The 26,552-nt window shown below is 41.9% G+C and overlaps 1 protein-coding gene and 1 long non-coding RNA gene across 2 annotated transcripts in view; one reads left to right on the forward strand and one right to left on the reverse strand.

The window, feature by feature from the left end:
* Window positions 1–437: 437 nt before the first annotated feature.
* SAV1 (salvador family WW domain containing protein 1) lies at window positions 438–23,529 on the reverse strand. Its single transcript, XM_058666412.1, has 5 exons — window positions 23,003–23,529; window positions 20,620–21,063; window positions 6,661–6,931; window positions 2,443–2,586; window positions 438–749 (listed from the first exon to the last, which is right to left on the reverse strand). Exons 1-5 carry the CDS (start codon window positions 23,094–23,096, stop codon window positions 542–544), a joined length of 1,161 nt encoding a protein of 386 aa, XP_058522395.1. The 5' UTR covers window positions 23,097–23,529; the 3' UTR covers window positions 438–541.
* The window catches only part of LOC131480589 (uncharacterized), a 58,359-nt gene continuing 54,045 nt past the window's right edge, over window positions 22,239–26,552 (forward strand). The window contains exon 1 of the long non-coding RNA XR_009245643.1: window positions 22,239–22,477. This is a non-coding gene — a long non-coding RNA (uncharacterized LOC131480589). The remainder of the gene's footprint in view (window positions 22,478–26,552) is intronic.

Genomic DNA, 26,552 nt, shown 5'->3' on the forward strand with positions numbered 1-26,552 from the left:
AGCATGCTTCCAAAGGTTCCTTCCACCTAGGTGGGTAATAGGAGTTGGGGGAGGAAAATCGCATGAACCTGTTTAGAAATTTAGCACAACAAAATTTCCAAATCCTATTTCATTCTTTATATTCCATTGTGGTAATATCTATAGCATCCCATTCTAGACAATACCCCAAAATAAAACAGTAGACATCTTGGTATAAAATACTGCATAGCTGCTCTTGTTTTAAATCAAGGTACTGCTGCAACAGAAGTTACCAAGTGATCCTTTCCTATTAATAATCTGGCTCTAATGGCATTCTTGCATCAAGAATATTCAAGGCAGTTTTCTCCCATACAGCACTTGGAAGTGTTTTTGCCATGTTGGTTCTGAAATGATAACTTTTTGTTCAATAAAAGAAAAGTTTTCATAACAAAACATGTGCAAAATTAGTATTTTACAATTTCCCAAAAGAAAGCTGCCATTATTAACCAAAGTACTTGTTGCAATTTTTCATCTGTGAAAATATGTTAAAGCTCTTATAAAACTTAAATATCATTTTAAAAAATTAACTTAAAAAATTCTTGCCATGTTGCTGGGCATACCACTGCTGCCTCTGCTTACGGTTTTCCAATTCAGTGAGAAGTGCCTGTCTATAGGCTTCATACATTCTGACAATCTGTTCCAGTTCCTTCATGAACAGCAGCTTCAGCATGCCCTGGTAGGTATCCAGGTCAGCAAGCTGGAAGAGTTCCCACTTGAGGATGTGGTCATACCTGTTTAAGAACATGATCATACACACGTTCAAAACACACATAAACAGGGATGTAGAGCATGAATAACAATTATTAAACCTAAATGACTGAAAAATCCTATTTAAAAACACCAAATGACAGGAGGAAAACTCCTAATTTTACTGTATTTCAACTGAAGTTAAAGACCCATTTCATTTTAAGCATGCTATTATAATTGACAGCCATCAATACCAATTTTAAACTACATTAATTCTATAATTTCTGAAGAACACATTTGATCACATTCACAAGTTAAATACTAAATTAAGTGTCAAGTATTTAAGGATGCCTTAGATTGCAACATGTTTACAAACAAAAATGCTCAAAAACAGGCAGTCATCTGTGTCATGAGTGCTGACAGATGGTACCAAAGAAGCAGGTGAAGGGAAAAAGAACCAGCAGCTGTGGGCTCTGTATTTGTAAAGTTGGGTATATGGTGCTGAACAGACCAAAAAAAAAAAAAGAATAAACTCTTTACACAATGAAATAATTAGTAGAATGCAGGAGACTCAGTAATGTAGCAAGGGATTCAGGTAAGATTATATTTACATATTATATCTTGGAAAGCCTTGAATTATTCTTCATTTGCAAATGTATCACATCTACAAATTTTTGTAATTATGTATGAAAGCAGTAATTTGGATTTTGAATGGGGTTATGATTATGGTTAGGGAGAGAATTATGAATTAAATGCTTTAAAATAGTGTCTTGCAATGTTAATATTTGTTAACACTAGACAAAATACTTGAACTATAACAAGTCAAGTACCATATGATATTTAAGTTACAACTATAAAATCCCATTAAATAGCAAAGTAAGGTTAACTGCAAATTCTAGCAAAATTGTTACTTTTTAAAACAATTTTTAAAGTTTTATTTATTTTTATTGGAAAGGCAGATTTACAGGGAGAAGGAGATACAGAGAGAAAGATCTGCCATCTGCCGATTCACTCCTCAAGCAGCCACAATGGCTGAAACTCAGCCAATCTGAAGCCAGGAGTCAGCACTTCTTCCAGGTCTCCCACGTGGGTGCAGGGTCCCAAGGCTTTGGGCTGTCCTTGACTGCTTTCCCAGGCCACAGGCAGGGAACTGGATGGGAAGTGGAGCAGCCAGACAGGATCTGGTGCCCATATGGGATACTGGTGTGACCAAGGCGAGGACTTTAGCCATTGAGCTATTGTATCAGACCCACTAAATTCTTACTAACTGCAGAACCAGGTGCAATTACTATCCCCAACTTACAGAATACGGAACTAGATCAAATCCCAAGGTTGCAAAGTTTAAAAAGTTTTAAGTGAACTTTAGCTCACCTTATCCCAGAGCTCACAGCCCTATATAGTATACTTTCCTTAATATACTTTTGTCCTGCTTTGTTTCACTCATGTATTTAGAACTTACTTGAGTCCTTAAATTTATCCTAACTACCCTTATTTACCCTTATCTATGTAAATCTTTTTTGACAATTTAAACTTCTTATTGTATCTCTAACAGCAGAGGTGTGCATACAAATTCAGGAAATACTTATTACAATCAGTAACTTCCATACTTTACAAATAAAAATACTATTTAGAAATTCAATTAAGAGAAAAACAGGGCATTGTCCAGATTAAGCAGCCCTCAGACCCCATTCATTCTTCTATTTAACCCTTAAAAATCAATGCTGCATATTCACTTACTTCACAGGGGCTCGAGCATAAACCTGAAGCCAGTCAGGAATTTCTGCAGTGTGATATGGATTTGCAGGTACCAGAAGGGACTGGTTTCTTTCAGTTTGTTGTGGCTGGTATGTCACAGGAGGAGGTTGATCATACCGAGGAACACTAAGAAAGAATTGACATTCATTGAAATAAAAGGCCCTGGATGTAAGCAAGAAATTATAAACCAACCAACCAAGTAACAGTTAAGCATCTTCCAGAGCATCTTGTTGAAAATGTCTTCCTCCCACAGCTTAAAACATACTTTCCTATGGCAAAGGTCAACTTTATCAGATTACATGGAACATAAACCTTTCTTTGGAAACTACTGTTACACAAATCTACATAAAATATTTTTGTGTTTTAAAGACATTTCTTCTGGCTAGTGTTTATTCTTTCCAAAAACAGCTTAGGGTCCTGCACAGTAGCCTAGCAGCTGAAGTCCTCCCCTTGCACACGCCAAGATCCCACATGGGCACCAGTTCATACCCTGATTGCTGCAATTCAATTACAGTAACTTAAAAAAGTTAGTTTTAGAAGTACTTGATGGGGAACCCAGTGTGGCAGCCTAGTGGCTAAAGTCCTCATCTTGCATGCGCCGGGATCCCATATGGATGCCAGTTCTTATCCCGGCTGCTGCATTTCCCATCCAGCTCCCTGCTTGTGGCCTGGGAAAGCAGTCGAGGATGGCCCAAAGCCGTGGGACCCTGCACCAGCATGGGAGACCTAGAAGAGGCTCCTAGTTCCTGGCTTCGGATCGGCAGCACCAGCTGTTGCTGTCACTTGGGGAGAGAATCAGCAGACAGATCTTCCTCTCTGTCCTCCTCTGTATATCTGATGTTCCAATAAAAATAAATCTTAAAAAACAAAACAAAACAACAGCCTCAATAAGACTATAAAAACTTTGCAGAAATTTTTTTAAAGGTTTATTTATTTTTATTAGAAAGGCAGATATGCAAAGAGAAGGAGAGACAGATTTTCTGTCTGCTGGTTCACTCCCCAAGTGGCTGCAATGGCCAGAGCTGAGCTGATCTGAAGGCAGGAGCCAGGAGCTTCTGAGTCTCACACGCAGGTACAGGGTCCCAAGGCTTTAGGCCATCCTCAATTGCTTCTCAGGCCACAGGTAGGGAGCTGGATGGGAAGTGGAGCAGCCAGAACACAAGCAGTGCCTATATGGGATCCCAGTGCATGCAAGGCAAGGACTTAAGCCAATCAGCTACCACACCAGACCCGGGAAAACCTTTAAAAAAAAATTTGAAAACCACACAAAGAATTTTTTTTAAAGATTTATTTGTTTTTATTACAAAGTCAGATATACAGAAGGGGAGAGAGAGAGAGGAAGATCTTCCATCCAATGTTTCACTCCCCAAGTGACCACAACAGGCCGGTGCTATGCCAATCCGAAGCCAGGAACCAGGAACCTCCTCCGGGTCTCCCACACGGATGCAGGGTCCCAAAGCATTGGGCCATGCTCGACTGCTTTCCCAGGCCACAAGCAGGGAGCTGGATGGGAAGTGGAGCTGCTGGGATTAGAACCGGTGCCCATATGGGATCCCGGGGCGTTCAAGGCGAGGACTTTAGCTGCTAGGCCACTGCGCCGGGCCCCATACAAAGAATTTTGTAACCATACAAAGTGGCTTAAAACTACAGTATTATATTTTTTGCAATAATTGGAAATTTTAACTAGGAATTAGCTGTGGGGCTAGTGCCATGATGTAGCAGCCTAGTCCTCTGCCTGTGGTACCAGTATCCCATGGGTGTCAGCTTGAGTCCCCACTGTTCCAATTCCAATCCAGGTCCTTGCTGATGTGCTTTGGGAAGCAGCAGATAGCCCAAGTGCTTGCGCCCCTATACCCACATGGGAGGCCCAGAAAAAGGTCCTGGCTTCAGACTGGTGCAGCTCTGGCTGTTGCAGTCATTTAGCAATGAACCAGCAGATAGAAGATCTCTCTCTGTGCCTTTCAAATAAAAATAAATAAACAAAAGCCTTTGTTGTTTTTTTGTGTGTATAAACAAAAGCCTTAAAGAGGGTTGTGCAGCACGTTGGTTCAATTGGCTAATCCTCCCCTTGCAAGTACCAGGTTCCCATATTGGTGCTGGTTTGTATCGTGGCTGCTCCACTTCCCTTCCAGCTCCCTGCTTGTAGCCTGGGAAAGCAGTAGAGGATGGCCCAATGCTTGGAAACCTGCACCCAAATGAGAGAGCCAAAGGCAGCTCCTGGCTCCTGGGTTTGGATCAGCTCAGCTCTGCTCTGGTGTGAACCTTAGGATGGAAGATCTTTATGTGTCTCTCCTCTCTGTAAATCTGCCCTTCTAATAAATCTTAAAAAAAAAGGCTGCACATTCCAAGTGAAGAAAGATGCTTTCTTCCTCCTGCAGGCAGAAAACAAGGGGGTAGGCTGTGTAGGACCATGGGAGTGAGGTGCTGTGCTGCAAAACAAAGGCGAGGGTGTGTAGGACCATGGGGGTATTGTGCTGAAAATATTTACCTTATTTCCTTTTTTTAACCTTCAGTTGTGGGGAACCTTTCCTCTGCCAAAGACCATTTGGTATATTTACATCATTCTTGCGCCACACAAAATTATCAACTTAAAAATTAACCTGAAGACGTACTAAAATTTTAATTCCTCCTGAACTTGCCTTGGCAGGTCAGACCAAATGACTTTGCAAGTCATTCATGCCTTGTTGGTGGGATGTTTCCCAGCCTTGCGAGAGAACTTATGGCAATTAGAATTGATTGGAATCTGTATTAAGTTAATTTTCATTTATTATTTATTATTATTATTTAAAGATTTATTTTTATTGGAAAAGCAGATATACAAAGAGGAGAAGATACAGAGAGAAAGATCTTCTGTCCCATGGTTCATTCCCCAAGTGACTGCAACGGCTGGAGCTGAGCCAATCCAAAGCCAGGAGCCAGGAGCTCTTCCAGGTCTCCCATGTGGGTACAGGGTCCCAAGGATTTGGGCCGTCCTTGACTGCTTTCCCAGACCACAAGCAGGGAGCTGGATGGGAAGCAGGGCTGCCGGGATTAGAACCAGTGCCCATATGGGATCCCAGCATGTGCAAGACGAGGACTTTAACCACTTCAGCTATCGCGCCGGGCCCTATTTATTTTTTGAGAGGCAGAGAAAGAGAATTTCCCCTTTGTTGATCCATTCTACAAATGTTCCCAAGTACAGCCCTTGAATCTCAACTGCGTCTCCTACTGTGAGGCAGGGACCCAAGACTTGGTATATCACCTGCTGCTTGCCATGGTGTTATTAGCAGGGAACTTGATCTGAGAGCAGAGAAGGAACTTTAATCCAAGTACCCTGATATTCAGACATTCCAGGTGGCATCAACGTGCTGACCAACGTTACTTAGTGTCGTCTGGCACTAAATACCAAAGATCTGTAATATGCCAGAGGATACTAAGTAACATTGGTCATCACGCTGATGATATTTTACTCATCCTCAACCTTGTGATCTGTTCTCCAATTTCAAATGTAGTTCATATGAATTATCTGCAACTTCATTTCTAAGCTAACACTAGGCTTTTATGTACTCTGAAATCCAATGCATACTGCACACTTACATCACATCTCAGTTTGTATAAATCACATTTTAAGAGCACAATAACAAGTTTGACAAAATGCCTGCAATGCCGGGATAAGGCTTAACATCTGGCAACAAACCAGATGTACCGATGAGCTCAGTATCAACCAAAATTGTCCAAAGAATTGCTGGCTAAACTTACTACACAAGTCTTAGATGTTCTGTCCAGTTCCAATTTTCATCTTCTTGTCTAATAGTGAAGAAACAGAATGTAATATCGTGTTTTAAATTAAATAAGATATTGTAATTTAAAAATCTACTTTGACTCAACAGGCGGTTAGTACTATTCATAGCAATTTAAAAAGAAAGAAGCAAATGTTTTCTGAATTACCTCAATTTGAGCATTATAGCAAAACACTCTGTACATTAAAGATTCTGCTCGCAATAGCAATGATCTTCTCTTCAAGGATTGATGAGAAAAGGATTTAAAATTTTTGTAATTATTAAAATCATTCCTTATCAAATACAGATTTAGAAACAAAGTCATAAATTTTGAAGAATAAGGTTTTCAAATCTCAAGTATCAGGATGCCTTTCTTTTTGAGTCCAAAACCCAGTATTAGATAATCTCAAAATAAAAAATTGAAAAGAAGTTTACACCATACCTAGGAGCACAGGGATGTCGGTACTGAGCCTTCTTATTTGTGTGATCTACATAATAGGTTCCAAATTCTGGGGATTCCACTCGCTCCCATCCAGGAGGAAGTCCTTCTCGCTCAAGAGGATGGCTCCAATGAGTTGTATTAGTGTTATGATCTATGTAATATTTTCTTCCTCTCATTGTCCAGTCCACAGTCCAGCCAGGAGGAAGGGGTAAATCCTCAGAACCATGATTAGTTAAATTTCCTAGTGATGTAGCAGCAACTCTCCCAATACCTGAGGAGAAAGAGGAAAAGAAAAAAAATGCAATCATTCGAAGAAACAAAATCAATAAAACCAGTTACACAGTTAACTTCTCTGGTTGTGTCCTTCTGTTAAAATATATGGTTATGTCATTAAAATTATTTCATAAGTAAGGGGCAGGTGTGGTGGCACAGAGGGTCATGCCTGCTGCTGCTGCTTCAGGGTTCCAGCCCCAGCTTCTCTACATCCATTCTAGTCTCCTGTTAATGTGCCTGAGAAAGCAGAAGATGAAGATCCAAGTACTTGTGTCTCTGCCATCCACACTGGAGATCAAGATGGAATTCCAGGCTCCTGGCTCTAACCCAGCCAGATCTTGTCTGTGGTGGGCATTTGTGCAGTGAATCAGTGGTCAGAGACCTCTTTCGCTTTCTCCCCCTCCTGTCACTCTGCCTCTCAAATAAATAAGTACATTAAAATTTTTTTTTCATAAACCAGCCATTAGTAGTATTTAATTATACAAAAACACAGAGAAACTCTACAAAAAAATTATACAAAAAAAAAAAAAAAAACCAGAGACTCTGAAATTAGAAAGGTTTATTTTGCTGGGGGGGGGGGGTGGTGATCTTTCCACCACCAGGCCATATAAACAGTACTTAAGCAAGGCTATTGTTGTGGGTACAACAACTCTGACATCTTAACAACTGATGGGTTAAAGGCTGGGAGATGGAACTGGCGGGAGGTGTTAGGTCACTGGAACATACTCTCAGGGGGGGTTTTCATTAGAGGTTGAGTTCAGCCAGTTTCCTCCTTGTTTTCTGGTGGCGATGTGAGCAGGCTTCACAGCCATAGTTCTACAATCTTCAAACTGCAAGCTGAAATAAACCTCTTTTTTCCCAAAGCAGCTCCTCTCAGGTATTTTAAAGTGATGAAAAGCAGACTGATACAGCTACTAAGTCTGTACACATCTAACAGACAAGTTAGGTAAAGAAAATTTCATCTCAATCAAGATTTATCATTTGGGACCAGTGTTGTGGCAAAGCAGGAAAAGCTGCCACCCGTGACACTAGCATTCCATAGGGGTACTGGTTTATGTCCCAGTTGCTCTATTTCCAATCCAGCTCCCTCTTAATGTCCTGGGAAAGCAGCAGAAAATGGCCCGAGTGCTGGGGCCTCTGTACCCATGTGAGAGACCCAGAAGAAACTCTGGGGTACTGGCTTGAGCTTGGCCCAACCCTGACCATTTGGGGTGTGAACTTGTAGATGCGAAGCTCAGTCCCCCACTCTTGCTCACTCTTTAGCTCTGTCTCAAATAAGTACATCTTAAAGCAAAGCAAACAAAAAGGATTGAATATTTGCTATTTCATTTAAAGAAAAGCAAAAATAAGTTTATGCAATCATTCCCAGTTTACATGTCTTCTAAAACAAATCTGACCTTGCCTTAGAATTAAGATTATTAGGGTGGTGAGGTCTAAGGTCAATAAGGAAAACCCAAATAAATCTCTTTATAGTAGCAATCAACAACTGGAAACAAAAGTTACTGAACTATTACTATTCCAAAAATTCAAATAATTACTATAAATCTAATAAAACATGCAGAAGTAAGAAGCTGAAGACTAAAAACAATGATGAGAGAAGAGCAAGCAGATTCGTGGACTGGAAAACTTGACACTTAAGATGTCAGTTCTCCCAAAATGAGCTTTGTCTTTACAAAAATTCCAATCAAAAGCCTAGCAGAAGTCTTCATAGATATTAGACAAGCAGACTTTCGAAATATATATGAACAGGCAACAGAACAGTGTGGGTATCTGATGAGCAGTTAAAGATGCCCGTGTCTCTGAGGGCCTGGACTCGAGTCTAGCTGTGCCTGATTCCAGCTTCCTGCAAATACAAACCGTGGGAGGCAGCAAATAAGGGCTCTAGCAGTTGGTTCCTGGCCGCCACACGGGACACCTGTTTTGAGTTCCTGGCTCCCAGCTTCAACCTGCCTGCCTTGGCTGTTGTGAACTTCTGGAAGTAAACCAGCAGATGGGAGCTCCTGTGCTGTTTCTCAAAACACTAAAACCAAATCAAATGAAAACAAACAACCAACCAACAAAAAATAAACAAAAACTAGAAATAAGAATAAAGTTAGAGGACTTCCTGTTTTAAGATTTCCTATGAAGCTACAACAATCAAAACAGTGTGAGACTAACGAAAGAACAGACAAATGGATCAATGGAAGAGAACAGATTTTAAAAGTATACTTGCACATAACATGGTCAGCTGATTTTTGATAAAGGACAATTCAATGAATAAAGCTGTTTTATCAACACATGCTGTTGGATAGACATTCAGATACAAAAAAGTAAATGCAACCTAGACTTCCTCATTTCATACAGAAATTAATTCAAAATGGGTCACATATCTAAAGAACTAAATTTTAAAGAAAAAAGTATAATTGATTTCCATGATCTTATATTAAGCAATGAATTCTTAATCATGATGTTGACAGTTAAACTTTTTTTTTTAGATTTATTTATTTTTATTGGAAAGGTGGATATACAGAGAGGAGAGGGACAGAGAGGAAGCTCTTCCATGCCATGGTTTACTCCACAAGCGGCCGCAATGGCTGGAGCTGAGCCAATCCAAAGCCAGGAGCCAGGAGCTCTTCCAGGTCTCCCACGCGGGTGCAGAGTCCCAAGGCTTTGGGCCATCCTCAACTGCTTTCCCAGGCTACAAGCAGGGAGCTGGATGGGAAGTGGAGCTGCCGGGATAAGAACCAGCGCCCATATGGGATCCCAGGTGTGCGAGGTGAGGACTTTTAACCACTACACTATTGCGCCAGGCCCGACAGCTAAACTCTTTTTTTTTTTTAAAGATTTATTTTATTTTTATTACAAAGTCAGATATACTGAGAGGAGGAGAGATAGAGAGGAAGTGGAGCTGCCGGGATTAGAACCAGCGGCCATATGGGATCAAGGCGAGGACCTTAGCCACTAGGCCACGCTGCCAAGCCCAACGACAGCTAAACTCTTAAGAAATATTCTGATACAATCAAGCTATTAACATTGAAAGTATTTAGATACCTGCCACTTATTAGACAAAGTTTTTGTGTAGATTAGTAAACAATTCTCAAAACTCAACATAAAGAAAACAGCCCAATATTTTTAAAGAGGAGCAAAAGATTTTAACAGGCGTTTATGTGAAGACAATGTTAATGGCAAATGAGCACAGAAAAATGTTCAATGTTTTCAGCCATCAGGGAAATGCAATTAAAACCATAATGAAATGCCAATGCACATTTTCAAGAATGGCCAAAAAACCCAAAAATTAGCAATACAAGTTTTGATGCAGAACAACTGCTGCTAGGAATACAAAATATTACAACAACTGTAAAAAGTTAAAGACTTTCATATAATACAGAAATGTCATTTCTAAATATTTAGCCTTCAGAAATGAAAATTTACCTTTACACAAAAAGCTGCCTGGGAATGTTTATAGTGACTTACAGTTGCCCAAAAGCGGCAACAAACCACAAGTCCTTCAACAGAACAGATAAACGAATGGTACAACCACATAGTGTGATATACTCAGGGACAAAAACGGGACTAGCTATGTACATGCAACAGCGTGGATGAATCTCAAAGTATTACGCTAGGTGAAAGGAGCTCATTTCAAACAGTTACAAACTGTATGATTCCATTTATATTAGATTCTTTCACAGCCAAAACTAGTGTGGTGGGTAGGAATAGGGGTAGAAGTAGGACAGCAATTGAGGGCATGCAAGTGTTCTACATACTGACATGTGTGTGAGTATGTCACACATATGTTAAAACTCAGAACTGTGTACCTTAAAAAAAACAAAGTTTTGGTATAGTGGTTAAGATAACCCCTGGGACACCTGCATCCCATGTCAGAGTTCCTGAGTTGGAATCTTGGCTCCACTTCAATTCCAGCTTCCTGCTGGTATACATCCTGGGAGGCAGCAGGTAACGGTTTAAGCAGCTGGACACCTGCCACCCACATGAGATCCAGACTGAGTTCTGAGCTCTTGGCTTTGGTCTGACACAGCTCTAGCTATTGCGGGTATTTGCGGAAGGCACCCAAGACTGGAGAATCTTTCCTGATGTTTCTTTCAAATAAATAATTAACAAATTATATTTTTTAAACAGCTGTGTAATGTTAAAAGTATTCTCACACAACAGTAATAATGTATATACAGCAGATCATCTCAAAACTTTCTGACTTAAAAGAAAATATTTAGGAAAAAAACCAGAAAATATTTAGTTAGCTCATGAGTCCATATGGGTCAAGTTTTTCCTTGTCAAAAGTTTACCAGTGACTTTGCAAAGCTTTTAAAATTATGGGTGACTAGAAAATGAAAGCATCAAGTCTAATTTTAAGGAAAGGCAAAAGAGACATTCTTCAAATGCTTTGATGTTATTCTGAAAATCTGAACTATGCAAAAAAGTTCCTTTGCCTAGACTAGATAAACAGTCAATCATATCACTATTCAGGAATATATGTAAATACCATTGACAAAAAGCAGTTTAGGGAGTTTTAAATTAAGGTAAATACCTCAATTAAAACTGCAATTGTAAAGAGAAGTATGTAAGCTCACGAATAAAGACAGGTTACTGGAAAATAGCTTAAAAACTGTATTCACATAAATATGAAATATGAAACATGTACCCCCACACACACACAGTAGCCTACCTACAAGGTGATCTGGGCCCTCATGACCTCTGCCTTTGGGGAAGTCACACCTTTGTCCTTTTGACCAATAGTTTATGGTAAAAAGGTTGGCATGTGACTTCTGAGACTGGGATAAATAAACAGAAGATCCTGCAGTTTCTTTTTCAGTCAAGCTCATTTCCTCTCTTGTATCATTCCCTCTGGGGTAGCCAGCTGCAGTGACATGGCAAGTACAGCAGCAGCAGAACTGAGGCCACCAGCCAGTGGCTCTCACAGCCCGGGGGAAGCTCGCCAGAGCTGCAGCACCAGGTGAAATCCAGACCACAAGTTCATGGTAGAGCTCTACACACACAATTTCTAACACCTCATGAAATCGGGATCTAGCCAACGATCACTAACAGTGATCACAACAGGTGAACAGCAGAGGGAAAACTTCATGGTGGATCAATCAGTCTGGTATCTGAACCCATGACCATTCTTAACACCACAAAAGGAAAATGCATTACATGTCTCTGCAACAGAAAGCAAGAGAATACATGTTAACACATGCAAAGCACTTTGGCAAAAAAGGAAAATACAAGTAATTAAGACCACAAATAAAACAAAATCACTCTTACGTAGTACATTTAAAGATAAAAGCATTTGTTTGACAAGATGGTGACAATGGAGCCCGGCGCCATGGCCTAGCGGCTAAAGTCCTTGCCTTGAAAGCCCCGGGATCCCATATGGGCGCTGCTTCTAATCCCAGCAGCTCCACTTCCCATCCAGCTCCCTGCTTGTGGCCTGGGAAAGCAGTTGAGGACGGCCCAATGCATTGGGACACTGCACCCGCGTGGGAGACCTGGAAGAGGTTCCTGGTTCCCGGCTTCAGATCAGCGCGCATCGGCCCGTTGCGGCTCACTTGGGGAGTGAATCATCGGACAGAAGATCATCCTCTCTGTCTCTCCTCCTCTGTGTATATCTGGCTGTAATAAAATGAATAAATCTTTAAAAAAAAAGATGGTGACAATGGATACAGGACAAAGCCAATAAGCCTTGTAGGGGAAATGGCTGCAATGTCTGTCAAACTCCAAGTGAAGGCTTAGAAGCATAGCATAAGCAACTTTAGTACTTAAAGACAAAATAAATACAAGAAAAGGAGCCAGTGCACTAAATGCTTGCACACAGCAAATAACTTTTTTCAATAGTGAAGTGAGATAGCCAAAGATGTTGCACCTGCTGATTCATTCCCAATACCACCACAGTCTCCCATGTGGGTGGCAGGGACCCAAGAACTGGCCTGTCCGCTGTTGCATTCGAGGGTACAACTTTAGGATGAAGCAGTTAGGAAGCAGTGAGGACTCAAACCCAGGCACTCCAACAAGCGATATGAGGATATTTTAGTTATTTTAGTAATTTAAAATTATGCTCAGTTTAACATTTAGGACAATTCACTCATCTGTTTAGCAAATTCAGACTGCTACTATATACTAAAGTTTGCCTAAATCTAGAAACACATGTACTTCCACATCTGAATAATAAATTCTAAGACTATGTTTCAGCTAGAAAAAATTAGGAATTTGTATTTTAGGAAAACACACATACCTCTGAAAAACCCTCTTTCTTAAACTCAAGACTAAACCTCAAAATTTGATAAAGGGGCCACAAAGCCCCCAAAGCTTCAGACTCACCAGTCATACTAACACTACGCAAAAACAGGACTTCTTGCCTTCTTGGAGATACTTAATTTATACACTTTCATGACACACCCACAGGTACATTCTCCTTACATGTAATATTACACTAAACCTTTCAAACTATTATTGGTACAAAACATTTTATAAAACCTATGGAAAGATAAATTAACATTACAAAAAACAATTGGAGGGCCCGGCGGCGTGGCCTAGCAGCTAAAGTCCTCGCCTTGAACGCCCTGGGATCCCATATGGGCACCCGTTCTAATCCCGGCAGCTCCACTTCCCATCCAGCTCTCTGCTTGTGGCCTGGGAAAGCAGTTGAGGATGGCCCAATGCTTTGGGACCCTGCACCCGTTTGGGAGACCTGGAAGAGGTTCCTGGTTCCCGGCTTCAGATCGGTGCGCACTGGCCGTTGCGGCTCACTTGGGTAGTGAATCATCGGATGGAAGATCTTCCTCTCTGTCTTTCCTCCTCTCTGTATATCTGACTGTAATAAAATAAATAAATCTTTAAAAAAAAAATTGGAAACTACTGATCTAAAAGCTTAATACTAGTAATAAAATAAAGGGTAAGCCACCCTACTTCCCCGACTCCCCAGCCAAAAAAAAACAAACCTCCAACTATGTCAAGGGACACATCAAACTTCCACTCTAAATGCAGAAACAATGTTAAAACCTCAATAACTAAACAGGCCAATGTGGAAAAAGCACAGAGGAGTATATAACACTCTTCTAAAAAGTACAGGCAAGAAGAGTTATGAATGTATACTCTTTCCTGGGACTATCCATGGCTTATTTCAGACTCACAATTACTCTAAAAGATAGCATTTTCACTACCAATTTACAGAGGAGGAAACAAAGGATCAAGGATGGTAAAAGGTTAAATGACAAATGCACTGGTAACCATGTAATCCTGGCAACAAAGCATCGATTGTAAGTCCTCAAAGAAAAAATATGACTGCCACAATTAAGAGAGAAAGCAAACTACTAATTCTGAACTAAATCAATGAGGAAAAAATGAAAGCTTCAGTTTCTGAGCTACAAAAAAACAAACAAAAAAGCACTAGTTTTCTGTAATTTCAGTTTGTCCCAGAAAATAATTGACAAGCATAAATAATCACCCAAAAAGCTTCCCTTTGCCGGAAATAACCACACAAACATTTTCCATTAGTACAGCAAAACATGAAACATTCATGAGATGAAATAGATGATTACCTAAAGATAAAGTGTTGTTTTGTCTCTACAGGCTTTTCTTGGATATGCCTCCAGAATAAAGTTCAGACAACCAGGAAGTTACCTATCACATCTTCCTGTATAAATAAAGATCAAGAGTTCTAGTCTCCAAATTTTGCAATGCTTATAGAACAAGGATGGGGAAATGATAGCTGTTGGGCTATATAAAATCTATGTCAGCATTGAGTCTGGCACGGCCAAGGCAACCCACAGTTGGGACTCAAAATTCAGCAAATCTATAGCAGGCTAATTTTTAAGTTGATGATTTTGTGTATGTATCGCACAGTCAACTATTTTCTCTCCTCTTCTGAAAAATAATTATTGATAAAGTTCTCCAAATACTACTAACCTCTTCTCAACAGATTCTTCGGTTTAACTAAATATTTATGCATTCATTGGAATAAATACAAATCCAGGACATTTTCTGGTGAAGCTTGACATTTTCCAGTTTCTTATAACCTGACTCCTTTAGTGACCTTAAAACTTAAAAATACAACTTTTTTAGGTTACTTAAAATTGCACAGAACTAAGTTATGTAAGCACATGACAACGGAATTCAATCTGCCTTTGGTATTCCAACTGAAGACTTCCTATAAACAGGATTCCTTTTCAGCAAGCACCTACCTGACCTGCTGGCCAAGAGCACAAAGGTCAATTTCACAGTTAAATGTAGTGCTCTGTAAACCCTCTGCTTCCAATCCATCTTCCTGCTCACGAGCCTGGGAAATCAGAATATGACCCAAGTACTTGAACCCTCGTCACACACGTGGGGAGCCTAGATGGAGTTCAAGGTTCCTGGCTTCAGCCTGGCCCAATCCTGACCATTGCAATCAGTTGGCAAGTGAACTGGTTAAATGAAAGATTTCTCTCTCTCTCTCAATCTGTAACTGCCTTTCAAATAAAACACATATTTTCAAAATAATTTTAAAACAAGATTTTAGTAATACTTTTTAAAGTTTACTTATTTTTTCTACTTGAAAAGCAGAGTAATAAAAACAGAAATCCATCAAGTGGTTCACTGCACAAATGCCTACAACAGGCTTAGCCAAGCCAAAGGCAACAGCCAGGAACTCCATCAGTACCTCCCACATCAGCAGCAGGAAGCCAAGCCCTTAAGCAAACATCTCTTAGCTCCCACAGTACACATCAGCAGGATGCTCAACTGAAACAAAGTATCTGTGATGAAGGATGAGGGAATTCTAAATGTGACTTCACCTGCTGCACAGCACACACATGTCTTTTACCTTAGTATTATCAATTCTTCATGCTGATATAATTAAAGCTCAGGTACAAAAGAGTCAGAAGATGAAAATCTCTTATCTGGAATGCTCACAAGTATTTTGCATTGCAGATCTTAGAATATTTGTAAACATACGACAACCGGTGGGGAAACCATGTTTAAACATGAAATTCACTATGTTTCATCTACATCTTAAATACACACCCTAGGGGCCAGCACTGTGGCATAGCTGCTCCACTTCCAATCCTGCTCCCTCATAATGTGCCTGGGAAAGCAGCCCATGATGGCCCAAATGCCTGGGCCCTTGAACACGTGTGGAAGACCTGGATGAAGTTCTTGGCTTCAGTCCAGCCCAGCCCTGGCCACTGCAGCCAAAGGAGAGTAGAACCGTAGTAGATGAAGCCTCTCTTTGCCTCTTTCTCTCTGCTGTTGCTCTCTGTAACATTTTCAAAAAAATCTTTAGAAAAAAAAATGAGAGAGCCCAGTGTGGTGATCTAAGTAACTGAATTCTCGCCTTGCGTGTGCTGGCATCCCGTGTGGGCGTGGGTTCATGTCCCAGCTGCTCCACTTCCTATCCAGATCCCTGCTTGTGGCCTGGGAGGGTGGCAGAGGAAGGCCTGGATTCTTGGGACCCTGCACCCGCACAGGAGATCTGGAGGAGGCTCCTGGCTCCTGCCTTCAGACTGGCTCAGCTCCAGCCTTTGCAGCCATTTGGGAAATAAACCAGCAGACAGAAGATCTTTCTGTATATCCTTCTCTTTGTAGGTCTGACCTTCCAATAAAAATAAATAAATAAAATAAGAGACATAATGCCCAAAGGAAATTTTATATATTTTGAACACATTTGCACTTTGACTTACCCTGTTCCATAACATGATATATGGCATTTTCCACTTGGTAGCATGTTAGTGTTCAGAAAGTTTTTAGAGGGTAGACATTTGTCCTGTTTGTTAAGATACCTGTATCTTCATTCCAAATTCCAACTTCCTGACATTGCACAACCTGGGAGGCAGAAAGTAACGGCTCAAGTACTAGGGTCCCAGCTTCCCATGTGGGAAACCGGGATTGAGTTCCTATATTCTGGCTTCAGCCTGGCCCATCCTGGCCACTGTGGGCATTTAGGAACCAGCAGATGGCATATCTGTCTCTGCTCTCAAGTAAGTAAGTAAAATCAAAGGAAGAAAAAAAGGTTTTGGATTCTTGGAGCACTTCAGATTTCCAGATTAGGGCTGCTCCACCTACAAAAGCTATCAGCGTTATCTACAAAGGAAATAGAGATGAGTGTGAAGAATAACTGCCTTCTCTAGTGGTAGGGACAGCTATGATTCTGGCTCTCAATTATAACTGGTCTCCATTTGCAGATTTGAAACCTCTGAAGTCATTCCCTCACCTATCTTTTTGAGAATTGCTATGTAGCCGGGTGCTATGCTGAGCTTACCCGATCTTTACCCTTCTCCTGTCTCTCAAGCGCCACTAGTGACCAACTCCCATTAATTTGGATGTGTCCTACTCCCTTCTCCATTTTACAGTTGTCTGAAGAATACATGAGGTCTTCACTAACTACACAAAATAGAAACCACTGGCAGGCACTGTGGCATGGTGGGTTAAGCTGTCACTTCCACAGCATAGTGCCAGGTTAAATAAGATGCAGCTACTCTAACACAGCTCCCTGTTAATTCACCTGAAAAGCAGCAAATGACACCTGAAAACACTGGGTTCTGCCACCTAACTGGCGACCAGATAGGATTTTTGATTCATGGCTGGCCTGGCCCTGGCTGTTACACTCATCTGGGGAGTGAATATCTCCCCATGACCTTTCAAATAAAACAAATCTTTAAAAAATATTAACCAATGAATATGCAATCATTGAAACAACTTACAAATCAGCACTGTGGCACAGTGAATTAAGCATTTGCCTGCAATGCTGGCATCCCATATTTCAAATAAACAAATAAATAAATCTTTTTTAAAAATAAATATTTGAAAAAGAAATAAAATTACTCGTGAAAGCAGGTAACATTAGGAAACTCAAGTAAAAAAAATAATATGAAACTGTTTAGAGTATAACTATAGCAATAAAAAATAAGTAAATAAGAAACCTAGCTTAGAAAAACGATGAAAGAAACAACTAATACATTGAGGTTTTTGGTAGATGGGCTCTTTTTTTTTTTTCTTAAAAATTCATTTGGTTATATGAAAGACAAAGCTAGAGATTGAAAAACAGAGAAATCTAGCCACCTGCTGTATACTCCGCAAATGGCCACATCTGTCAGGGTTGAGCCAGGCTGAAGCTAGGAGCCTGAAACCCATCAAGGTCCCCCGTGTGGGTGCAGGGAGGAGCCTAGGGACTTGGAACATCTGTTGCTCTCCCAAGTGCATCAGCAGAGAGTGGATCAGAACTAGAATATCACCCATATGGGATGTCATCATTGCAGATGGCAGCTTAACCTGGTGTGCCACATTGCCAACCTCCAGCTTTATTACTAAAATTTTATATTTAGGTTAAATAGCAAATTATTTCTGAGGTTTTTTAATTCCCATTCTTAGAAACAATGAAAGTAAACAACCAGGCTATTATTTTAATCTCTCAGGTTTTTAAAAACAAAGTTCCAGGCCCAGCGCTAAATCCAGGCTCAGTGACTAAATCCTTGCCTTGCATGGGCCAGGATCCAATATGGGTGTCAATTATTAACCCTCCACTTCCCATCCAGCTCCCTGCTTGTGGCCTGGGAAAGCAGTGGAGGACAATCCAAAGCTTTGGGACCCTGCACCTGTGTGGGAGACCTGGAAGAAGTTCTGGGCTCCTGGCATTAGATTATCTTAGCTCTGTACACTTGGGGAGTGAACCAGCAGATGGAAGACCTTCCTTTCTGTCTCTCTGACTTTCCAATAAAAATAAATAAATCTTAAACACATACACACACACAAAGTGTCATCTAGGCTTATCACAATATTTCTACATGTTGAGAACTTCTCTCCGAAGTCCCAGTGTCAGCTTTTATAAACAGCCCTTTTCCACTAATCCACTATTAACCAGTTTTAAAACTCTACTAAGCTCTTTTTCCAAGTCCATTTCCCATTATGTTTCCATTCCATTTTTCCTTCAAATGCATCCTGTTCCTGACTTTGCCTGTCCATTATCACTACTCCCTATAAGCATCCTTTCTCTAAGACTTTGTCCAGAATATTCTAAAACCTCATCTTTAAACATTATTTTCATAAAATCATTGGTTGTTTTTTTATTTTAATGCACAATGCTGCTTTCTCTACTCAAACCTTAGCCTGTTTTTGGATTGGAAGTTTCCATTTCCCATGACATTTTCTATCTTCAAATCAGGCAGAACTATGAGCGTCCTTTGAATTTAAATCATGCCTACTCTGTTTTCACTAGGTTATTTCCAACATCAAATTGAAAGCACTATTATTTACAGAGTGGTGCGGTGGCATAGCAAGCTAATCTTCTACCTGATGCCAATATCCCCTATAGTTACCAGTTCATGTCCCAGCTGTTCCACTTCCAATCCAATTCCCTGCTTATGGCCTGGGAAAGCAGCAGAGGATGAGCCAAGTTCTTAGGTTCCCGGTACTGAACCTACTGGCTTCAGATTGATTCAGCTCTAGCCTTTGGGAGTAAACTAACAGATGGAAGCTCATTTTCCCTGTTCTCTCTCTGAAAATCTGTCTTTCAAATTAAAAAAAAAAAAAACTGAATAGATATTTAAAATAAAAAAGTATTATTCCTCTGTGACTAATCTAAATTCCATGCTCAAATCCTTGTACAGGTTTTGCCTCTCCCAGCAATCATTCGTATCTAGTCCACAGTGATCTCTCTTCTAATTCCCTATCACACTTACAGTCAGTAATATCAAGTGGAACAATGAACTGCTCTTTGACTATTGTTCATATATTGGCTTTCCCCAAATAAAATACCAGAAGACAGAAACTAAGAGGGTCAAAGAAAAGAGCAAACACAAGTGATTAATCCATCATGAGTAAGACTTTTCCTACAGTCAAAACACATTCTCAACTGTCAGCTGGTTTGAAGCTGTGTGGGCTAAAAAGCCAAGCTGTTTCACATATTTCTTTATCTTGCCAAAAGCAAGGCCTACAACTCACAACGTAGGGGAAAAAAGAAGACAAAAATTTTGACTTGCTTCAATTTATATCGTGTAATCCATGATATTTTAAGAATAAAGTAAAACCGCACATTTCTCCAATCTCTTCTTGTTGAAGTATCCTCAAGTTAGAAAATAAGGAAAACGAAACACTTTTCCTTAATTAATAATTAACATTTTTGACTGTTTCAAAGAGTGATGGAAAGATATGTTCAACACAAACTTAACACTTGATGTACATTTTTTTTTTAACCAACTTGGGAACTAATCACTGATCCACAGAGTTCCATTCAAACAGCGCAAGACTTCCCTAGGCTGTGCAGCCCACGGTTATCACCTCCCATGCCCAGTGTTTTGCAGTCTGCTTCCCTTTGTAGGTTTCAGAGAAATTTCTAAAGATCTGACCCTCCCGTTCTATAAAACCTTCATCCAAATTCCAAGACATTAAAACTGTTCTTGAGGTTGCAGGGGCACATGTTCATCTAGATGGTCCTGAGAGTAAATACCAGGTGTATAAACTACAAGTTAATACAATAAACAGACATGGGAATTCATTCAGTGAAGGCAAATAGATATTTTACAGACAGGCTTAAGCAACAATGACAAAATGGAAAATAGAATTTCCCTGGGAGCATCCGTCAGCACCGCAAGAAGATTCGGACAGGGACACCTTTCAGTGAAAATGTCAATAAGAAGCATAATGGACTATTTATAATGTGGTTACAGGCTGTAGGTTACATGTGCCCTGAAGGTAACAGGTTATAGGATAACAGTTATAGGTTACCTGAAGCATGCCTGCCGTGATTCTGTGGCATTCTTTGGAAGAGATCATGGTTGTATTCATAGAATCTGTAGTCCTCGTGTGCACGATCTCCAAGTTGCCGCCTTCTCTGGCCATCAAAAAAATGATCTGAATAATAGTATCGGGAACCACAATCTCCATTCTCAACAGTGAAGTTAATTTCTGTTAGAAATGACTGAGAAGAGCCATATTCCCGAGGGACATCTGCTAGACTCCTGGCGAGATAAGAAGGTGCAGATAATCTGTGGCTTTCTCTTCTCATTACTTCATGAGGTGTTCTTTGGATTGGAGTCCTAAGAAAACTCTGGTTTCTTGAAATGACTCCATCTGCAGAAGTTGAAAAAGCTGTAGTGCTTGAATCTGGAAGACAGATATCAGTTCGTCTTGGAATTGTTGGACCATGCCGGATGAATGAAGGCATGAGATCTGTAATAAAACAGAGAGAACAATTGCCATTTCATAAGTCACTTTTCAAATGTTGTTACATGAACCGCCACACACAAACACACACACACACAAAATCACAACAGGCTTAAGACAACTTTAAGGCTTGATTTGTTAGTACTTGGGAATTTTAAATTGGGGAAGATTAGTATTTTCCCATCCAAATGAATTTCTAACTTGCATGAATGTGTTATATGTGAACTCAACCAGAATCAAATGTATTCTGTATACTACATAATGTAAAGAAATGTCAATAAGCTTACCTATGAACTATGTATCAATGAAATTCACAGATTGATATATAAGACTAAAAAACAAATCCATGTTCAATTACCAGCACAGTTTATTTATGATCATGATTTTGTTTGTTTATTTATTTCAAAATGTTCAAAAATCTTTCTTCAGGGCTGGTGTTGTGCACAGTATGTAAAGCCACAGCTCATAACATCAGCATCCCATATGAGCACAAATCCCAGCGGCTCAACTTCTGATCCAGCCCCCTCCTAATGGCCCAAGCACTGTGGCTGCGGCCACCTCCACAGGAGACCTGGAATGGAGCTCCAGGCTCCCAGCTTAGGCCTGGCCAGCACTGGCTGATGCTGGCATTTAGTGAGCCAGCAGATTGGAAAATCTGTTCCTGTCTGCCTTACAAATAAAAATGAAAGTTTAAAAAAAAACATTAAAGTAACCAGCATTTTTAAAAAACCAATAACTTAGGTATGAAAATTATACAAAAAAGCTCATCTCAACAAGACACATAAATGTTGAGTCAGCTCAAACACAGCAAGCTTGACCCAAGGACTCCTCTAAGAACAAGTAACTATAACTTAGAACAAAAATAACAGAACCTCATTCATAAGTGTCAGTGGCTAACTCACTAATCTGTGAAAAAACAAGGCTCAATGGCTGGTACTAAAAACAACATACTTTATCAAATTATCTGCTTAAAGGTGTGGCATACATAGTTCCTGATTCCAAGCAACAGTTAGCAGGCTTCATTTGCAGTAAATGGCAAGCTATCATTTAAAAGCAACCAACACCATAAGTGCATGTGTAACGGAAATCCAAGCTGTTAGAGACAGATTGAAAAATGAACTTTGCACTAATATGCTATTTTATTGAATAGCAAGGCAAGTCCTGGAAGGCCTACAATGCGGTTACAATGGGAAAACTGCTAGCCACTCCTTTCTTTGTGACCTTGGGCACACATTAGCAATGTCTAGGAACAGCCTTTCCGATTACAAGATGAGGTTATGCTAAAGTCACAAGGTTAGTACCAGCGTCCAAGAAGGAAACGGAGACAAAGGGCCCAGAGGGGAGTGCCAGCTTCGCTAAGCTCAAGGCTGTCCTCAACACAGAACTCCAAACTCAAGAGCTTCAACGGGGAACCATCCAGGTGAATGTTCCGAGGAGAAAGGCTGGGGATGGGATGAGTGGAGAGCACTGATGAGGCTTTGGGTAGTGGCTGTTGGTCACCTTCTCCAGCCGGCATCCGGGGCGGCTGGGACTAAAGGAATTCCGCCCCCAGAGTTCGCACAACTTCCAGCCAGGGCGAGTGACGCCCTCAGTGTTTGCAAACAATAGGCACACCTCGGAGACGCCAGCCAAGCGTCTTGGAGTCTGCTCACTTTTATTCGGACCGTCTCACAAGATCGCAACTTTTAAGGCGTTCCCTGGAGTCTGTTTCTTCTTAGGAACTCTGCCTCTCGAGGCAGAAGACTTGGTGTATGTTTCAGGGACTGTCTTTGCAGAAGAGGGGGTAACCCAAACTCGTAAGTCTCAATCGGATTTCAATAAATACACACCACTCGGGCACCAACACCTACACACACACACACACGCAGTTCCCAGGGACCCAAGGGAAAGGCGTGCACGCCCGCTCGGGCCAGGTGAGGGTGAGTCCCGGCCGCCCGACACTCACTCCGCAGCAGAGGCGACGTCTCCTTCTTCACGTATTTGCCCTGCACCTCGGCCGGCTTGGACACTTCATTTTTGGTTTTCTTTCGGGACAGCATCTTTCCCGACGAGGCCCAAGGCCGCCCTAGGGCTCCGCGCCGGGCGCCGGCCGTCTCCGCTTCCCTCTCCGCCGGCGCCGCCGCCTCCTTCCCTGCCGAGCCGCCGCCGCCGCCGCCTCTCCGCAGCCCAGAGTCGCCCGCAGAGACAGCCGCATGATCGGGGCGCTAAGCGCGCCGGCCGCCGCTCAGCCGCATGTCAGTTCCTTCCCGGAAGTCTGCCCGCTCCACGACGCTGCCCGGGGACGCCGTGAGGAGGGTCCAGGGACGCCGGGCTAAGGCCATGCTGCGCCGCCGACCGCTTGGTAACCGCTACAGCTACCGCCGCCACCGCCTACCTCCCCTAAACTTTCCCCGCGGCCGCTGGGAATTCTGGGAAACTCGAAGCAGCGCCAGCCGGCTGCCGCCGCCCCTCCCCCGCCGCGGCCTCGGGGCGAGGCTGTGAGGCGTCCCTCAGCTCCCCACCCCTGGTCCCCTCAACTCGGCGGCACCGAGCCCCTCAACCCGCCGGCCCTGTGGCCCTCAGCTCCCGACCCCTCGTCCCTCAGCCCGCCGGCCCTGTGGCCCTCAGCTCCCGACCTCTCGTCCCTCAGCCCGCCCGCCCCGCGGCGCTCCTCTCATTCCGTCCTCAGCGACGAGCAGGGTGGGAGGCTGTCGCACAAGTCCAGTGGTCGCAGGCCTCGGCTGGAAAACTCACGGGCAGCGGCGACGGCCCCCAACTCCACGTCTTTGTTGAGCGACGGCGTCTCTCCCCGAGTTTCCTGGGGTGGTTCAAGAACCGCGCCGAGGGGCTGCGACCCAGAGAGTCATCTAGACCCCTCTGGTATAAAACATTGGTCCGTCTAATACTGAATGAAGTGGCTATAAATTAATCCGCTGCTGTCAAAGAGTGTCTGATGAAGGAAAAATCGGAGAAAAACCAAAATGGAGTTTCCTCTACTTATTTAAGATAAATCCCTTGTTGGCGTATAACAGTCATTCTGTTTCATAATTATTATCATTAGTATATTTTGTAGCCACATTTTCCTCTTGGAGTTATGTATTAGGACAGTACAATTTTGAAGGCTTGAAACACTATGAGGTCTACAAGTTTTCTGACTGAAAGCATAGATCCTGCTTTTCTTGGCTGTACCGCAGCAGGGATTGGGAAACTAAAATGGAGGCTTTTAGTCATGGAGAATGTTTCCCCTGTGATCTAAAATATCTGGTAGATGTAAACGTAGGTGACCAGTAACAAGTGATTCTTGAGAAGGTGTTGGAAGGGCTAGGGAAGCTCATTGAGCTAGCTGGTAAGGACGTAGGCCAGGTGACTCTGGCACAAGTGCCCGCACAAAGACTTGTTTTTGGCAGATTGGAGGAATGGCCAGAGGGTCTGTGTAGCTGGTTTAAGAGGAGAAAGTAGTAGGAAATGCAGGTAGAGTGGTGACTGATGAATGGGACAGGAGATTTTTTTTTTAGGTCATTGTAGGGAATCTCACTTGGAGCAGCACACAGACAAGATGTGTGTGACTTACTGTTTTAATCGGACTCTCAGGATGCAGTGTTGAGAGCAGGCTGAAGGGTGGTAAGGCAGAAACGAGGAGATGAGTCAGGTTAGTTGTACAGTAGACATTTTAAAGAGTCGACAGGATTTATTGATGACTGAATTTGTAGTGTAAGATTAAGATATGTATGTAAATCTTCACGATAAATATAATCGTGCTCAACAGAAAATTATGCTCCTGCGAAGAGCATTAAAAATAAAAAACTAACTTGCTGCTGTGACTCAGATAACAGGACTTGTATTGAAGTATTGGCAGTGTGGATGGAAAACAAAGAGCAAAGAGAAATGAAGACAGAGTTTGGGTTTTGGCACTGCATTGGAAATGCTGCTGTGAATGCCCACATTTCGTTTTGGAGTGCCTGGGTTAGAGTCCCAGCTCTGTTTCTACTTCAGCTTGCCACTAGTGCATGTCCTGAGAAATAGCCGATGGTGGTCAGAGTGTCTCGGTCTCTGCTGCCCATGGGGGAGGTCCAGATTGAGTCTCCTGGCTCTGGCTTCAGCCTGACCCAACTCTCGCTGTTTGGGGCCTTTAGAGAATGAACCAAGAGATGGAAGCTACCTCCCTTTCTCCCTTGCCTCTCCTTGCCTTTCAAATAAAACTTTAACAATAACACAAGAAAACAATAGGGTTCTGTTGCAGACATGGTGTGAAGGTGGGAGGTGAAGCAGGATGGGGGATGCCAAAGAAGTGCCAGGTTTCTGCCCAGAATGGACAGCACAAGGATATTCAGACCTTGTTCATAAAAGTGACTCTTCACCCCTGAGGCTTCCGTAGAGCCTGGTGTACTTTTAGGTACTTTTCACATTCTTGATAGAATTCCAGATTGTAATAGCTACAGAAGAATTCTAAGATCATCTAGGCTAATTTCATGTTAGTAACAAAAGTAGAAATAGTGAATGTTTTGCCTGGAATTCTCTTCCTGCATTATGGCAGGCTAGTGTCGGAACTGAAGATGTTGTAGGCCTTTTGCTGCTCCAGCGTATTAACAGCCCCTCTTTTTTTAAGATTCATTTTATTTTTATTACAAAATTAGACATACAGAGAGGAGGAGAGACAGAGAAGAAGATCTTCCGTCCCATGGTTCACTCCCCAAGTGACCACAATGACTGGTGCTGTGCCAATCCGAAGCCAGAAGCCAGGAGCAATTCCAGGTCTCCCACATGGGTGCAGGGTCCCAAGGCTTTGGGCCATCCTCCATTGCTTTCCCAGGCCACAAGCAGGGAACTGGATGGGAAGTGGAGCTGCCAAGGTTAGAACTGGTGCCCATATGGGATCCTGGTGCATTCAAGGTGAGGACTTTAGCCGTTAGGCCACGCTGCTGGGCCCTGACAGCCCCTCTAATGTGAACTGAGACTGTTTCTAACACAGTTGTTTGGGAAGCCACCTGTGTTCCCTATGAGATAGTTCCCTCCTCAGTGCTATTTTAACTCTGAGTTAGAGCACAGAGAAAGCCTCAATTAGGTGCTCTCTTCAAGACCTGTAATTTGCCTTTTTATCAAGGGTGCATTCTAGAATCAACAGTCTGCAGGCAGGGTCAATGGAGGCATTGCATAGCAAATATGTGAATCTTGAATTCAAGTCTTTTAATTCAAAACCTTGAAATTCTTATCTGTTTTATAAAGATTACTAGACTTCTGAAATTTTTATGAAGGCATCTAGACTTAACAGCTACCGTTCTTCAGGCGCTGCCATTGATAATGCTAACACTGTATTATGTTATAGAGGCCTTTTTTTCTTCTTGCAGTTGCATTCTTGGAAGGAAAAAAAAGCTTTTAAGGGCGTTTCTGTCTTATCAACAGCTACCTTTGAAAAGTTAATTGAGCACTAAAATTTCTATTAGAGGAGGCAACAAAATATGATCCTTGGCTAACCCTGTAGCTCTCTGGGTCTTATTTTTGCCCACATGAAAATGAAG

Source organism: Ochotona princeps, chromosome 6, assembly GCF_030435755.1.
Source record: "Ochotona princeps isolate mOchPri1 chromosome 6, mOchPri1.hap1, whole genome shotgun sequence".
Lineage (NCBI taxonomy): Eukaryota > Metazoa > Chordata > Mammalia > Lagomorpha > Ochotonidae > Ochotona > Ochotona princeps.

Bases quoted from the DNA above. Each gene is read 5' to 3' on its own strand.
- SAV1 (XM_058666412.1), bottom strand. From the start codon at position 23,096: ATGCTGTCCCGAAAGAAAACCAAAAATGAAGTGTCCAAGCCGGCCGAG. The intron at 6,932-20,619 runs GTAACCTATAAC...CTTTCTCCTCAG, and splicing joins TCACGGCAGGCATGCTTCAG to GTATTGGGAGAGTTGCTGCT. The intron at 2,587-6,660 runs GTATGGTGTAAA...ATTCTTTCTTAG, and splicing joins CGACATCCCTGTGCTCCTAG to TGTTCCTCGGTATGATCAAC.